Genomic DNA, 16,944 nt, shown 5'->3' on the forward strand with positions numbered 1-16,944 from the left:
AATGCGCAATCTGCGTAAGTCTGTTCATCCCGGCCTTGGTGAAGATTTTGAAACTCACATTAAGCAGACATATAGGTCTGAACTGCTCAATGCGAACAGCGTCTATCTTCTTAGGAAGAAGAGTTATCGTTCTAAAATTCAGCTTAAACAACTGAAGTTGTCCCTTAAAAAAATCGTGGAACATGGGCATCAAATCTCCCTTTATAAAATGCCAGCACTTTTTGTAGAACTCCGCCGGGAACCCATCCGGTCCTGGAGCCTTATTATTCTCCATTTGTGCAATGGCTTCAAACACCTCTTTCTTAGAGAAAGGAGCAGTCAGGAGCTCATTCTCGGCAGTCTCAAGTTGAGGAACATCCTCAACCCTAGACTCATCTAAGGACACAAAATTCTCTTCCGGGGGACCAAACAACTGCTTATAATAATTGGTAATATAGACTTTCAGATTGTCTTGACCAACTATCGTCCCTTCGTCTTGTTCAAGCTGGAAAATTCTCTTTTTATGATGCTTCCCATTAGCAATCATATGAAAGAATTGAGTATTGTCCTCGCCTTGTACTATCTTGCGAACTTTAGCTCGCAACGCCCACTTCAATTCCTCCTCTCAAAGAAGCTGTTTAAGTCGCATCTCCGCCTCTATCTTTGTTTCCAACTCACTGGAATCCAAGATAGAAGTTTCAGCTTTAACTTCAAGGTTTTGAATAAGTAGAAGAAGTCTCTCCTTCTCCGCCTTATAAATACCATGCGTGTGCTTAGCCCATCCTCGAAGGAACCTTCGTAGATGACGAATCTTGCCTTGCCATCGCTCGATAGGCGTCCTTCCTCCTGAGTCTTTAGCCCACTCCCGAGCTAACAACTCGAGGAACCCTTCTCTTTCAAACCAGGCAAGTTCAAACGAGAAAATGTTCTTGTTGCCCACAAAAGTTAGATCTCCTGAATCGACTAGTAACGGTGTATGATCAGAGACACCTCTTATCAATGCCTGCACGGTTACCAAAGGAAACTTCTGTTCCCATTCGACACTGGCTAGGACACGGTCAAGTTTCTCAAACGTCGGGACCGGTAACGAATTAGCCCAAGTGAATTTCCTACCCGAAAGCTCTATCTCTCTGAGATCCAAGCTTTCGATAATAGTGTTGAACATAAACAACCATCGGCCGTCAAAATTGTCATTATTCTTTTCCTCCTTCCTACGGATAATGTTGAAACCCCCCCCCACTAAGAGGGGGAGCTGTTCGTTACCACAAATACGAACCAGATCCGCCAAAAAGTCTGGCTTGAGCTCTGGTTGCGCAGCTCCGTACACCGCCACCAAAGCCCAATCAAACCCATCTGCCTTAGTTCTAACTCGAAACTTGACAGCAAAATCCCCCAAAACTACACTCCGAACTTCCAACGTTTCGCACTTAACCCCAAGTAAAACCCCACCGGATCTTCCTCGAGGGGGGAGGCAATGCCAGTCAAAATCTACCCCCCCCCCGGACAAAGTGGCAAGAAATTGTGAAGTGAAGTTGCTTCTTCCAGTCTCAGACAATGCAATAAAATCCAAATGATGTTCAAGAGAAGCCTCCGCTAGAAATCTTCTTTTAGCCAAGTCTCTAAGACCTCTGCTATTCCAGAAATAGCCTCTCATAATTCATCATGAAATTTTTTTGCAGTGCGGATCCTAGCATTCCTACGTGCTGCCGAGATGGGATAAACCTTCCGTTTCCATGTCCGTTTTGGCTTAAGGAGACCATCAGCCTGATCAGCACAGTCATTCTCTGCTTCTAGCGCCTCGGGCTCGTCTACATGAAGAGACACCTCAGGAATGGTGTCCTCCTCCGTCTCGGGTAATGCAGGGTCAAGATCGGCACACAAGCCATCAAGAACCCTAACCCCAAGCGCATCTATCTCCGAGTCGTTCATAGGTTTAACAGCAACAATGTGCCGGATCATATCTACCGCACGATCAGCTTCCAAATCAAGAATGTCATCAACCGACCTAGATATGTCACTATCATTATTACCAAGTGAAACTCCTATTTGATTTGCATTATGAATAATTTCAACATCAGTAAAATGCAAAATGGAATTTGACTTATTAACGGACATACCAGTGGAGGTCTCGACGTCGCGCAACTTGGCAGCTCTCAAAGCACACCTCAGCTGCATGTCATCAACGTCCGGCTACTCCTGCGGCCTCCCGCTGACCCGCCTCCCCTAGGAGACAGGATCCGGGATACCGCCAAAGGCGATGGCCTCCTCGCGTGAAGCTCTGCTAGGGGAAAGGCCTCCTGCCCGTCCCCCAACAGCGGCACCCCGGGCCGTAGCCACTGGGGCAGGAGAGCAGCACGGCGACGACTCCCGTGGCCTGTCCACGGGCGACCCGCCGGCAACAGGGCCCGGGGATACCCTCGCACGGTGCTCCGGAGAAGAGGCCGGTGAGGCAGGCGCATCACCTAACCCGCCCACCGCAATGGGGCAAAGAGTGACGGCGGCCTCCTGCCGAGCCACCCCTCCTCCCGCGCGCGGCGACGTGGGGGAGAGCGCCGAGTCCGCCGTGTGCGCCGTCGGTGTCGTCATCACAGGGGACCAGGCCTCCTGCCCGTCACCTCTAGCCATAGCCGCAAGCACAGCACCATCCACGGTAGTCATCAGCGAGGTAGGAGATGTGGGAAGGGCCACCTGCCCCTCGGTATCTCCCAACTCAAGAACTGCCGGCGCACAAAGGGGAGCCGCGGGATCCATGGAGCCCGGATAGACGCCCCGAAGCCGAGGCGGAGCAGAGAACGGTCCCAAGGACCCAAGCTGCAAGGTGGACGTCGGAGCCACACCAGATGACCGAGCAGGAGCAGTATCACTAGAATCAGACGGACCGACCGGCTCCTTGGCCCCATCATCATCACCCATAGCTAAATCATCCTGGTTCCCCGGGGCACCTCCGCCCTTAGTTGTGTCCATAGGATTATCATCCTCAAACTCATCGAACAAATTAGGATCCTCATACAGAACGTCCAGCTGATACAGAACACCATCGTACGTCCAAGGCACCACGTTCGGCAAGAATTCAGTATTAGCAACACTGACAAGTAAACGTGCCACCCCGTTGGCCCAACTAAATGGCATATCCACCTGTTCAGTCTTACCGATCAAAGACCCCAAACTCCACGTCACCAAGAAGCTAACCAGGGAATCAGATGGCGCCCCGGAGAAACAAACCCAAATCTGCCTCAACGGCGTGCCCTGCGGCTCCTTCTTTTTCTATTCATCAAACTGCAACACAAAACTAGTGCCTGTGACCCTGCTCATACCGAACTTGAGGATTCGCAACTGATCCTCCTTAGACGGAAAATCAACTTTGTAAGACGTATCATTTAGCTTGAGCAACGACCACTGAAAATTACCCGGAGCGAGTTCCCGCAGCTGCTGAATAATTTGCGCCTCGGTCAACGGTCCATGAACTACCTTCACCACCCCTGGGAAAGAGGTCTCTACCGCTCGTGCCAGAGGTGCCACACTGGGAGACTCGAAGAACATCAACTCCGAGCAATAGACCCCGTATATCTGAAGAGTAGGCTTAGGCCCAAGCATAAGAGGGCACTCGGCAGCGGTATGCTTAGGTTTCCGGAACAGGTCACATAATTCCGCAGTGCACTCAGCCATAAAGTGTCCCGTGTCACCACATTGAAAACAAGTAAGCTTCTTCTTCTTTGTCGCCCACTTGGACAACTTGTCAGCCTCAGATTTGTCCGTACCATTCTCAGAAGTAGAATCACCAGTCTGCATGGGTTCTGGCACTGTGACTTCGGCCAGGGCCTGAACCGTTTCCACCGCCACCTGCGGTAGAACCGATCCTCCGCCAGCCACCACCGCAGTCTCAACCGTAGGCTTCGGATGCCTAGGCGGGTAGTTACGTCTGTGCCTGCCCCGACCTCCGCGGAATCGGCCCCGGAAGGAGCGGTTATTAGGAGTGACCGCCCCCTCCACAAAGTTACCGGGCGGACCCTGAAAACCCTGGTTGGCATTGCCGTCGTCTGTCCAAGCATGACCACGGCCACCGCCGGAGGATGAAGAACCCCGATGCAGTCCAGCACCATAGGCGTCGTAACCGTCGTCGCCCCACCTGCCTCGCGGGGGATTCCGGTCATCTCCCGGTGATGCCGCAACCCCACGGCCGAGCGGGCCTTGTCCAGGGCTACTGCGGCCGGCCGCCATTTGCCGCCGCCACGGCCTTTGGGTCGGCTGCGGCTTAGCTCTAGGCGGTAGCGACGGATCAGCCCTAGGCTGGTTCGGCTGCGGCTCAGCCCTAGACGGAGGCGGCGAAGCAGCCCTAGGCTGCTGTGGCAGCGGAGGCAAGGCCCGGGTCGGCGGTGGAGGAGGCACCGCCCGAGGCGGCGGTGGAGCCGCCCGATGCGGCGGCGGAACCGCCCGGGGCGGAGGTGCCGCACGCGCGGGACCCAGCGCAACAGAGCCCGCCGCTGGAGTGGCCAAGCCACCCGTGCCCCGGACTGGCTTCTCGCCATTGGTGGCACCCGCGGCGGCGGCTTGGGCGGCATGGCTGGCCGTCGAAAGATAGGAGGCAGGCCGGTCGACTCCGGCCAATCTTAGCGAAGAACGGCACGAGGGGGCCGAAGGAAAACCCACACGCCCGCGGCGCCGAACCCTAGCAGAGACAAGCGGAGGGAGAAGGGGGGTACGTGCATGCAGAGGCGATGGATCCAAGGCCCCCTCATGCACGTCGCTAGCCCTCGCTGCGTCGTTTGCCTGGCCAGCCCCCTGGGCCTCAAGCCCAGTACTGACCAAGCCTACGTCACAAGCACCCACAGGCATCCCAACTGAGCCCAACAACTCATTCAAACGCTCAGATCTGGCCGCCCGAATATCACACGGCACGGCCACTGCCGGCGAGCTCTGTGACACCATCGAACCACATTTTTTCTTTCGCCGAGTCACTCTCGTCCAACAATCGGGACGGAAAAAATCCGACAAAGTGATGGCCGACGGCCCATCCTTTGGCAACGGACCCTTCCATGGTTTCACTTTCGACTTCTGCGAAGGAACTGAAGTATCCAACGAATCCGACTTCTTAGCACTCACCTTAGTTTTAGATCCCGAGGTAGATGTAGCCTCAACAAGTGTAGATGGTAACTTCACCGGCGCATCCGGCAGATCCTCATCATCGTCTTCTTCATCATCAGCTAGTATCCAAAAACGCCCCCCCCGACCCGCTGCGCAGGCTTGGGTTTCTCGGCGTCCGTCGTAAGATCCACGAACTCAATTTGCTCATCGCATTCTCTGGGTGCCTGCACACACTCAAGAACTTCGATATGGAAAATATCGATAATAAAACTCTTACCAACAGCAATATCTTCGCCAGCATAGAGATGTCGTCCGGCTAAAATGTCTCCTTCTTCATCGCGGATCGTCATCCACCGGGACGGGTGCGAGTAGATCAGGCCATTGATCCATCTCCCCGCCCTTCTATCGTCCTGAAAACGCACATACCATTTTGTATGATTCCAAAACTCCCAATCCCGATTTGCCGTCAAGGGATCCGGGCTAGACGACGAGGAGAGAGGGATATCGGGCGCCGCCTCCGCAACCGGCCTCCACTCCTTTTGGATCGGATCCGGCGCAAGTCGCCGGGGCGACGGCGGCGGAGGATCCGCACCGCGGGCGAGCGGCGGAGAGGAAAGCCCCTTCCCGATGGCACACAACCCTACCCCGTCCGCCGTCGAGATGGGCGGCGGTGGCTCCGGCAGGATTGGCGTCGTCGGGGGCTCACGGCCGCCGCCCGTCGAATCGCCCGAGGGGTCGCCCGCGGAGTCGTCCATCCCTATCGATCAGTTACTCAAATTGAATAGTGGGTAGGATGTCGCCTTTTAAAATGGGGGAGAATTTTACTTCCCCGGCCTCTGCACCAACTAGGGATGCATACGGCCATTTTAGTATGAGTATCAAGATAAACATGGTCCTCAGAATTTTTTAAAATGAGTATCAAGATATATTTTGATAAGTGGTTTCACCACACACCAAACTTGATCCTTAATAAATGGGGGAATAAATAGGAACCTAAATTCGCCTCCTTGAGAATTCAAACCCAGGTGTTGGGTTTGTACATCCACTCCCCCAACCAGTTGAGCTAGGCTCACTCCCACAATACATGTCGATATGTGAAAATTAAAGATATGTTTACATGTTTCATGGACAGTTGCGGATATAACTGTACAAAGTTTCCAAGGTTAGGCAATAATTAATCTGGACCTACTTACTGTGGATATTATAAATATATGTCAACTGTTTCATGCTGCTTGGATAGTTGGCATGTCCCTGTCACATGTCAGCCACCCTTGTCTGAATCAAACTCCGGAGACTTTTCTATTTTGCCAAGAATCTCTGCAAGATTTGGCAGAGGCCAGCCTAGTTAAATTTGTCTAGACAGAACGACCTCATCAATCCCAGCCATGGAGGCTGCCATGTCTGCAGTTGCAGGTGAACTCCTAAGCCGGTTCATCTCCTTCCTGATCAACAAGTACCACTACTCCAGCCATACACAATCAGAGAAGGCGGTGGAGAGGTTGCAGCATCTTCTGATGAGAGCTTGCACCATCGTCGAGGAGGCGGACACACGATACATAACCAACTCTGGGATGATGATGCAGCTCAAGATGCTCTCAGAGGCCATGTACAGAGGATACAGCGTGATGGATGCCTTGAGGTACCAAACCCTCCAGGACAGTGCAGGCTTCGACGAGGTTAGCACTAACGACACATCTAGCAGCAGCTTGCATTTCACCATTCCTTTCAAGCGTTCTCGAACAATAACTCAGAAAGATGGCAAGGCCATGCGCCATGAGCCATATGGTGCCTTGGAAAGATTAGAAGTTGCTCTTGCTAATATGGCAGAATTTGTTGTGCTTCTGGGTGGATGCGAACGCATGTCTCGCAGGCCGTACGACCTTTATCTTTACACCGACAACTTCATGTTCGGCCGACACACTGAAAAACAATATCTTTTGAGCTTCTTGTTGCAGCAAAACCCTCCTGGTGATGCACCGCTTGTTCTTCCGATCATAGGTGGTGCCAAAGTTGGGAAGAAAACTTTGGTTGCTCATGCATGTGGCGACGCAAGGGTTCGTTCACGCTTTTCTTCTGTATTGCACTTGAATGGAGACAACCTATTGAGAATACTTGACCATGGAAAGACCATGTTTGGGTTGACGATGTTGGTTGTTATTGAGTTTGCTTCTGATGTCTGCGATGCTGACTGGAAAAAGTTTCAATCATTTTTCATAAGAATGGACAGAGGGAGTAAGATCATAATCATAAGTAAGCTTAAAATATTAGCCCGGTTTGGATCAGTGAAACCAATTTTCCTTAAGGTTCTATCTTATGATGAGATGAGGTACCTTTTCAAGGCAATGGCATTCGGGAGCGTAGACCCCGAAGAACATCCACAGCTAGTACAAATAGCAGATGAATTTGTTAAGGTGGTGCATGATGTGCGAGGTTCACTCGTCGAAATAAATGTGTTTGCGGATGTGCTGAGAAGGAACCTCAATGTTCAATTTTGGCGTTGCATATTGAACAAGGGGGTAAGATACTTTAGAAGGAACCTCTCCATATATGGTGTGCACCCTGGCATTCTTATAGAACAAGGCCATCTAGTGGACATTTCTGACTTTGCTCTGCATCCACTTAGCATGACATTAGGGGAACCGCCACTTAATGTTTCAATCAAGGGGGAACCGCCACCAAGTGTTATATTGGGGGAACTTCTAGCAAATCCTAGCGTGAGACCGGAAGGAGACTTCACCTTAATTGCATGGAAATCAAGGATAGCGCCTCATAAATCATTCACTCATTATGTTACAAGTCATGCTCCAGAAACATATGAAGGTGCCAAGTTGGAAGGTAGTGCCTTGCCAAGGAGGAAGCGACGAGGAGTGCCAATCTAATTTTGTTTCAGAACTCCGTGTAATGTAACTCTTGTTGTATTTCCGACACATGACAAACGGTTGTGTTTATCATTGAACTAAGTGTAACAATTACTGCACAATAGAATTGTATGTTTTATCATATCCAACAAACCAGCACCTTCTCTTCTTAGATGACAATTACTGCATCTAAAGTGGCAGTACCTACTGGGCTATTCTCAGTAAGGTGGCTTACAGTTAAAGATGGCTTCCAGTTAAAGATTGGCTTACAGTTAAAGAGTAGCTTAAGTCTGCTGGGCGACTCGGGAGCCTCCAACCCTTGCGCACCGCCGCCGCCCTCTCCTTCTTCCCTCCTCGCGCCGCCGCTGGGTGACGCCGCCGGGTGAAACCCACGTGGCAGACGGCGGCGGCGGGGGGACTCCCTCTCCCGACTCCCCTTCTTCCGCGGGCGGCGGATCTAGGCGGCAGGTGGCGGTGTCCTGCGGCGGCAGGCCTCGGCGAGCGGTGGCGGGGCACGGGGCACGCGGCGGCGAGCCTCGGCAGGTGGTGACAACTGCGCGCGGGACTGACTCCGGGGCGGCGGCGCGGGCATGGATCCATCGCGGATCTGACCTGCTCGGCCGGCGGGTCTCGGTGGGGGGGGCTTCTCCGTGCTGAGATCTGGCAAGCGGGATCATCCAGATCCCGGCAAGGACGGTGGCAACCCGTGCACGAGAGATGGAGATCTTCGATCAGATCTGGGTGAAAACCTGCTATTGGCTATTGCCAAGGCCGGCGATGGCGACGTTGTCTGCGTCGTTCCCTTCCTCAAGGCATCGCCGTGGAGATGTTCAAGGCCACTCTCTGCTACCTCCGGGGGAAACCCTAGATCAATAGATCGGATGACGGCGGCTCTCTGGTGTCGTTTCCCCCCTGGGGGCGTCATTCTTGGAGGTGCACACGGACTCGAGGGACTAGAGGACGGCAACTTTGGTGGAGCGGTGCTTCATCTTACACATTGATGGTGGCGGATCTCGGCGGCATGGTGCTGTGGAGACTCGGCGTCTGATGCGCGGAGATGGACTCGTGCAGGAGGAGGAAGCTGTCTGGCGTCATGGGGGCGTCGATTGCAGAGTGGCCAGACAAGGTAGAAGCCTCAATATGATCTGAAGACGGACCTGTGGAAGATGGCGGCGACGACACACGAGTGTGTCTGACCGGATTGTGCCCCAGACCCGGTATGTGGCTCGGCTGGGGCTTCCGGCTTTTGATGTTAGGCTTAGGTGAGTGGTTTGGATAGTGGCCCAGCTAGCACCCCTTCATCATATGGATAGGAGTAATGGCATATGTTGTCAAGATGGTGGATTCAGGTATATTGTTTGTAATACTTTGTAAGGTCCTCGAGAATAATCAATAAAATGGCCGTATGCATCTCCCAGATGCAGAGGCCGGGGATCATCCTCCTTTTCTAAAAAAAAGTCTGCTGGGCGACAGCACCCTTCCCAGGCCAGTACCTCCCATAAAAGCAGTAATTTTCTAACAGAATTTGGGAAACTGAAACAATACAAATTACTGAGGCAATTTCGAAGAACGTTGCCGTCGGCGCGGCTAGTGCACCAGCCCTTAATTCAACACCATTTCTCACTCAACCTGTGGTTTCTTATGAATACTAAAGACACACATAACGCCCGTTGACATCCTAGCTAGGAGCAATGTTTCAGTGACCAAATTATACTGTACATTTGTGCAGTTTTTTATTGCAATGATTTGTGATAAAAAAAAGATATCAAAATTACATAAATTCAGCTCTGAAGGTTTGGGCTGTGGGCAAATGTATCCCTATATATATTAGTTGAGTTCACTATTCTACCCAAAGGTAAGCACTAACCACTCTTATTATATATTCTGCTCAACTTGGTCCTAAACAGCTGGTAAATTCCTTTTTAGCTAGCCATCCCCAAAGATCATGGGAATCATGGTCGTGGACACGTGGCTAATTGCCTTGTACTGTTTTTATCCAGCTGATGGTTGACTGAAATACAGATGAAACACATATTACCAAGAAATTGAGTTTTTAAACCAACATACATGAATTTCAGTTGATTACAGCCATAGCAAACAGTGTGGAACCGGTACTGTTTTGCCAAGACCTTTGGATCGACAGTGTCAATGGAAGTTCAGAGCAGCTTCCAGCCAAAAAGATAGAGCTAGACATCATCACAAAGAGTGGTAAACATGTTAGAACAGATGGAGCAGTTGCACAATTGATCGAGCAGGTTGTGAACGTAAGCAGATGATGATTGAGAGCTGTGTGCGAAGTACTATCGTGGGCATGTCAGCGAGCTCCTTTTTAACCAACACATAACGAATCCCTGGTGTGGCAGGTGCACTGGTGCAGAAACAAAACCATGATGCATGTGATGTTTACATGTCAACTAGCACAGAGCTATCAAAGCGTATCCCCCAATTGTGTTATTGGATTACACAGAGTTTCTTTTACTTGGGACCAATGTGACCATTATCTAATAAGCAACAAAATCACGGGAATTTTAGAAACAATTGATTGTGATGGCTATATCAATCACAGTCATCATCTGCTTACGCTCACACCTTCTCCATTGTGCAACTCATCTAACCTGTTTACCACTATTTGTTTTCTGTTTTTACGTACTAATGGCTAGCACTATCTTCCCAGAAGTTGGTGGCGGTTCTTGGCCCAGCCCAATCTTTCTGCCGGCCGCCGGAATGTGCTCGTGGCAGAACCTCGGTGTCGGAGTAATTGAGGAGGAGGAGCAATGTGTCTGAGATTTGGTCTGGGAGGCTTTCTTCCTTTTCACTACTCTCTACTGAGAGCGTTTCATTGATTTCATACTAAGTACGGAGTAATAGAATACTACCTATCTTCTCTAGACAAAACCACTTCATGATATCACCATGGAGTGGTTGGAACAGTGATCGAAGACCACTATTCCCTACATGCCGCATGGGTCATGATTGTGGCACAGCCGTGCGGTGTGGGCCACCCCATGTGTAGTCAACACATGGGGGCCCACCCCACGTGCGGCGCACATGGGGCCTGACGCAAACTTCCTTCCCAAGAACCTCCTTCTCAGGATAGCCCTTCCGGGAGACTGGGTCCAACATTCTCCCCCTCAACCTTATCTCTGGGGTTGGATATCGATGATCCTGATCTTGTCGCGCAGTTCTTGGAGCCGGTCGTGGCCAAGAACCTTTGTCAGGATGTCGGCCTTCTACTCACCAGTTCTGATGAACTCCACGATGACCTTGCCCTTCTCGACGTAGTCACGTATGAGGTGATAGTGGAGATCGATGTGCTTGTTGCGGTCGTGGTGAGCACAGGGGTGGTGTCATGGTTCAGCATCTCGCGGAGAAGGCGAGCAAGCCAGATGCCTTGACAAGCCGTTGTAGCTGTCGCGATGTACTCCGCCTCACACGAAGATGCGGCGACAACCCTCTGCCTTATAGATTGGCAGCTGACGGGGCTACCCCCGAGAAGAAACAACATGCCCGAGGTGCACTTCTGGGAGTCCACGTCACCAGCATGGTCGGAGTTGCTATATCCGACCAAGCTCTCGCCGACGCCACGACACACATCCATGTGTGAGCGTACCCGTGATGTACCGAAGTAGGTGCTTGATGGCAGCGAGGTGATCACTGCTTTCTGGATTCCTCCAGGCCAGAGCGATGCAGACCGGAAGGCAAAGACGTCTCTTCTGGCTGATCTTTGTTGCTCTTACTTGGACACTATGGACCACCGGAAATAAGATGGTGATCGAGAGGGTCTTTCTACGACGTGCCTCTAGCTTTTTCTTGAAATTTCTTTGCGTTCTTGTAGCACTGACCCTGCTAGCTAGGCAACGGGATCAGGTGCGCCTAGAACGGATGTTGGATGCGCTGCAGGCCTCGGCGCGTGGACTAGTTTCGCCAGCGTCCACTTGATAGGATGACCCATTGGTGATCTTGTTTATGCTTTCTCTTATGTTTTCTGGGCGTGCTTGTGATGTGGCCGCACCAGACAATCTATGTATGTATGTTGCAACTTGATGTTACAACAGTTGGTTGCTTCATTTATAAAGCAGGATGAAAGTTTGTTCTGAGAAACCACCTAAAATAGAGTTTGGGGGGGGGGGGGGGGTGATTTGTCCGTATTTGTAATGTTTAGGGGGCTAGATACCCTATTTCACAGTTGAGGGGGTTAAGTAGTCTACGGATGAAATCTCCGGCTGTAGTACTATTCATCCCTCTTTCCATTCTCATTCTCATCCCGTTCCTTTTTCTCCGTTTGTTCGTTGATCTATGGATTCATCCACAATTTGTTGCTAGATCCTGCCAAAGGAGTGGAGATTTTATATACAAGGCCACATAAAACAATTTTTCCATACCACTGTTATTAGTGCAGAGTATATGTAATACTCCCTTCATTTACATCTATATAAAGCCACCAATAGTAATCGAGGCAAAAATTAATTATGTTTCCTCGTACTAGTGACTTGTTAATACATGCATGCATGTAGTCATAATGACACTCACTTACTTGCTCCACTCAATTTTCTTGCATGCATGTGGTGTATTAATGATCCCAATAAACGGGAAAAAAGTTGGGTTGCAAAACATGTATTAAATTTCACCTTGATACCTGCAATTTGAGTTTGTGGCCTTGTATATAAAAATGGAGGGAGTATGAAAGTTCTTGCTCAAATTAGTAGAATGTACTTAGCACATGTTATAATTTCTTGATATATATCACAATAATCGCAGTAATACTTGTCAGTTTCCTTTGTAGTTAGTTTGTGTCAGTCAAACCACGATCATTTGAATATTTTCGTGGAGATCTCTTAGAGTCATTGTCGTGAAAAACTAACTAAAGTTAGAGACCCGAAGAAGTTGAGAGACATAAATAGATATGGTTCCATTATAACTGATATTACTCAGTTGTCACTACATGTCTGAGGGTCCTGTTCCTCAAGAAGTGGTGATACCATCTCTAAGAAGAAGTTTGATGCATTAACTAACTTCTCTGCTTTATGTGCCTCATTCTAGTAAGTTATTCAGTGTTCTCCTTTTGGGAAATATTTCTAGTGCTCCTTATGTATTGCTATATATCTCGATCATTTTTGGTAACTTTCTTCAGCCGAGTACCTGCACACATGGAGTTAGTCAAGTTAAACTATTATTTTACATTGGTGAATAAATATGAGTCACGGATCATTTGTTGATCAATAATAAAATATAGCATTCCATACCTGTAAAAGCTAAGAAGATTTGTCCTAACTTCGTCGGTCGTCCAGTTGCACTCACATTCACGGTTTTGCGTACCGCCTGAGAAAAACGGTTACCGCACAGTTACCGAGATTCTCGTCGCCCCCCGAGAAAGGCATATGCCCAGCAAAAAATCCCGAAATTTTTGAATTTTTACCTCCAACCCATATTAGTATAGATTAACATCTCAAGAATATAACAATTGTTAGCTGTGGCGTGGGGGTAACCATGTACTTCCTTCATCAAGACGACGCAGGTTCGAGTCCTCATTGTTGCATAACCATTTTATTGTTTATTTTTCAAAACATGTGTTTACTTTTCAAAATAACAAAATATGTACGTGAAAAAGAAGGTCCACGGGAGGAGTTGAAATAGCGTCATCTTTGCATAGGGCGTATAGATGTTCCACAGAGATAATATCTCTTTTGTGATCAATACCAGTTCAACCGCTATCTATATCGAGGCTAAAAGAATTTGAATTCAAAATTAATAATAAATTTCGTCCGAAATATATTCGGTATTTCTCGGTAACCATGGTAACTGAGAATCCCCCCCCCCCCCCCCCCCCCCCCAAACGAGAAAATATGTCCATTCGGAATCCAAAACCTTGCTCACATTACATTTTTGATGTTTGTCTGTTATCACAGAACTCAATTTTTTGTTGGTGATGCTTTGGTCAGGTAGTAAAATTTGTTTTGCAGTGTTCGATTTTGTTGATGTTACTCTGCCCGGGTAGCAGATTATGGAAGACTTTGATTTTGTTGGTGGTGCTTTCAGTCGGATAGCAGATTTGCAGACTTGGATTTGTGTAGAATTGGTTGACTCTGACTCTTGGGCGTTCTTTGGATGTGGCTAACTGAGTGCCTTTCTATTTTGTTGCCTTGACCGACTCTATGTAGAGTTCTTTTTATCCTATACTCCATGTGGAGTTCTATTAATGGAGTCCCTGCAGATAGGACGGAACCGAATCAAGAATTGGTACGTGTCCTATGTTAACACGTTTTCACGGTTCCTTTGTTTATTTCTGAGAGTTCTTTGTCATACACATGTCTATACTTGTATAGTTGTACGTTGTCCTTCTAATCAGGCACATTAGAATCCGGTTGATATTTGTTTGTTCCCAACGGAAGTACACTTGCTCTTTTTTTGTGTGAAAAGGTTGTATACGTGACATATCCTATATACTATATGCCTAAATAGTTTATCCCGTGATCTTTGTTATCTTAGCATGCACACATATCACCTCATGGCCCATCAAACAGGCATGCGAAAAAGGTTTTCATTATTAATTAATCCCATGCGCACATCTTATCTCACCGCACATGTCATTTCATCAAAGGTCCACTTAACATGCACGGGAAAAGGATTTTCATTATATAATGTCATTGTTTCAAATATTTTTTGACTACAGTAGTCAAATATAATATATAATATTTACTCTTAGTTTTGTGTTGACTCATTTGTATTCTGTTTTTATCATAGTATGATAACAGATGCTCAACCCTATAAACGCATGCACACACATCCTATCCTCATGAGCACCTACGAGATACTGAGCCGGCACATCATCGACTTGAACCTGATGGGTTGGGGATACCATTGTTCACCTAACCATCTAATCACGAGTTGGTTCACGTCTTCTGTTTTAATTATATAGTAGGTACATTGGGTCTATGTCTTATTCTGAAATTTATTCAGGTGGAAAATCCCCCCCACCCAAAACAAAAACATAATACAAATTTACAGTACGTTAATTTATCATGTATCGATCCCAAAATACAACAAGAGTTACATTACACGAGTCCCAAAACAAAATTAGATTGGCACACCCCGTCGCTTTCTCCCTGGCAAGGTACTACTACCTTCATGTGTATCCTGAGCACGGCTTGTAACCAAATGAACAAATGATTTATGAGGGGGTATCCTTGATTCATATCTAATTAGAGTGAAGTCTCCTTCTGGTCTAACACTAGGATTTGCTAGAAGCTCTGCAAATGTCACACTTGGTGATTCCTCCTTGATTGGAATATTACTTGTATAACTTGTCATGGTAAGTGGATGCAAAGCAAAGTCCGTTATGTCGACTGGAAGGCCTTGTTCCATAAGCTTGCTGGGGTGTGCACCATGTATGTAGAGGTTTCTTTTAACATGCCTTGTCATCTTGTCAAATATGCAACACCAAAACTGAGTAGTGAGGTTCATTCTCAACACATGTGAGAACGTATTTATTGCTACAAGTGAACCTTGCTTATTGTGCAGCTGATTGGCAAACTCATCTGCTAATTCCAGTAGTCGTGGATGTTCTGCAGGGTCTACGCTCCCGAATGCTAGGGTCTTAAAAAGATACCTAAACTCATCATAAGACAAAACACTTAAGAAAATAGGATGCACCGATCCAAACCGGGCTAATCCTTTAAGTTTACTTATGATGATGATCTTGCTTCCTCTGTTCATTCTTACGAGAAACAAGTGAAACTTTTTCGAGTCATCATCGCCTATATCAGAAACAAACTCTATAACTACCAAGATCATCCCAAACATGGTTCCTCCATGGTCAAGTACCGTCAAGAGGTTGTCTCCATTCAAGTGCAAAGTAGTGGAGAATTGTGAGCGAACCCTTTCGTCTGCACACACATGAGCAACCAATGTTTTCTTCCCAACTCCAACACCACCTATGATTGGAAGAACTGCTGGTGCATGAAAATCGTTGTGCTCCAACAAGAAGGTCAAGAGATTTTGCTTTTCAGCATGTCGGCAGAACATGAAGTTGTTGGTGTGAAGATAAATGTCATATGGCCTACGAGACATGCGCTCACATCCACCCAGAAACACAACAAATTCTGTCATATTAGCAACAACAATTTCTAAGCTTTCCAAGGCACCATCTGACTCGAGGCGCATGGCCTTGTCATCCATCTCAGTTTTTGTCCGAGAACGCTTGAAAGGAATGGATAAATACAAGTTGTTGCTAGATGAGTCGTTGATTCTAACCTGGTCAAAGCATGCACTCTCTTGGTGGTTCTGGAACCTCAGGGTGTCCAGCATGCAGTATCCTTTGTACATGGCCCCTGAGAGCATTTTGAGCTGCAATAACATCCCAGAGTTGGTTATGTACTGCACATCCGCCTCCTCGATGACGATGCTGACTCTCATCAGGAGGTCCTGCAATCTCTCCTCCATCTTCTCTGATTGTGCACGCCTCAAGGAGGAGTTGTACTTGTTTTTGAGGAAGGAGATGAAACGACTCACTAGTTCACCCGTGACTACGGATATGACAGCCTCCATGGCAAGCAAGAAGACAGTCGATGATGGAAGTTGTTGGTGATCTCTATGGACTCTGGAGAAATTGACTAGCCTCTGCAAGTCTTATAGAGATTCTTCACCAAATATAAGTCTCCAAACTATTGATGGCGATATGTTCAAAGGTGGGCGACACACGGCGGTAAACGTGTATCCTTGCTTTTTTCGAACGGTCACCGGGGGAGATAGCTTCCACACCTGAAAGTCAATGTATCCTTGTAAACTACATCTATTTGTAATCTTTATTATTGGCCTAGCAGCACCGCATGGAATACATAACTTGCGCTTCTAGCAAAAACGTGTGAGAATGACAAGCCAACTGCCTAAGCAACACGAAAACATTGACTTTCTCTTTCAATATTTTTAATCTTGTCCACAGTGTTGCTCTGGTGCAATCAGTATGCCGGTTTCTGATGTAATCTGTTGTAATAATGGATTTGGTCCGATTTATAACTTGGGTTTCGAG

General features: G+C 48.1%; 3 protein-coding genes across 4 annotated transcripts; 1 reads left to right on the plus strand and 2 right to left on the minus strand.

The window, feature by feature from the left end:
- Positions 1 to 2,144: 2,144 nt before the first annotated feature.
- Positions 2,145 to 4,538, minus strand: LOC147982825 (uncharacterized). The gene is made up of 3 exons (XM_087540551.1): positions 3,978 to 4,538; positions 2,362 to 3,243; positions 2,145 to 2,315 (listed from the first exon to the last, which is right to left on the minus strand). Exons 1-3 carry the CDS (start codon positions 4,536 to 4,538, stop codon positions 2,145 to 2,147), a joined length of 1,614 nt encoding a protein of 537 aa, XP_087396677.1.
- A 1,662-nt stretch (positions 4,539 to 6,200) lies between these two features.
- LOC125540604 (putative disease resistance RPP13-like protein 1) lies at positions 6,201 to 8,073 on the plus strand. Of its 2 annotated transcripts, XM_048704210.2 has the most exons (2): positions 6,202 to 6,737; positions 7,017 to 8,073. In XM_048704210.2, exons 1-2 carry the CDS (start codon positions 6,447 to 6,449, stop codon positions 7,938 to 7,940), a joined length of 1,215 nt encoding a protein of 404 aa, XP_048560167.1. In that variant the 5' UTR covers positions 6,202 to 6,446; the 3' UTR covers positions 7,941 to 8,073. The 2 variants fall into 2 exon arrangements, with proteins under 2 accessions (XP_048560166.1, XP_048560167.1); XM_048704209.2 differs by having other exon boundaries at positions 6,201 to 8,073.
- A 6,876-nt stretch (positions 8,074 to 14,949) lies between these two features.
- Positions 14,950 to 16,601, minus strand: LOC125541177 (putative disease resistance RPP13-like protein 1). The gene has a single exon (XM_048704642.2). The coding sequence runs from the start codon at positions 16,461 to 16,463 to the stop codon at positions 14,994 to 14,996; it is 1,470 nt and encodes a 489-aa protein (XP_048560599.2). The 5' UTR covers positions 16,464 to 16,601; the 3' UTR covers positions 14,950 to 14,993.
- Positions 16,602 to 16,944: the final 343 nt, after the last annotated feature.

The sequence above is a fragment of the Triticum urartu genome, chromosome 2A (genome assembly GCF_056163025.1).
Source record: "Triticum urartu cultivar PI428250 chromosome 2A, HENAU_Tu73, whole genome shotgun sequence".
Classification (NCBI taxonomy): Eukaryota; Viridiplantae; Streptophyta; class Magnoliopsida; order Poales; family Poaceae; genus Triticum; species Triticum urartu.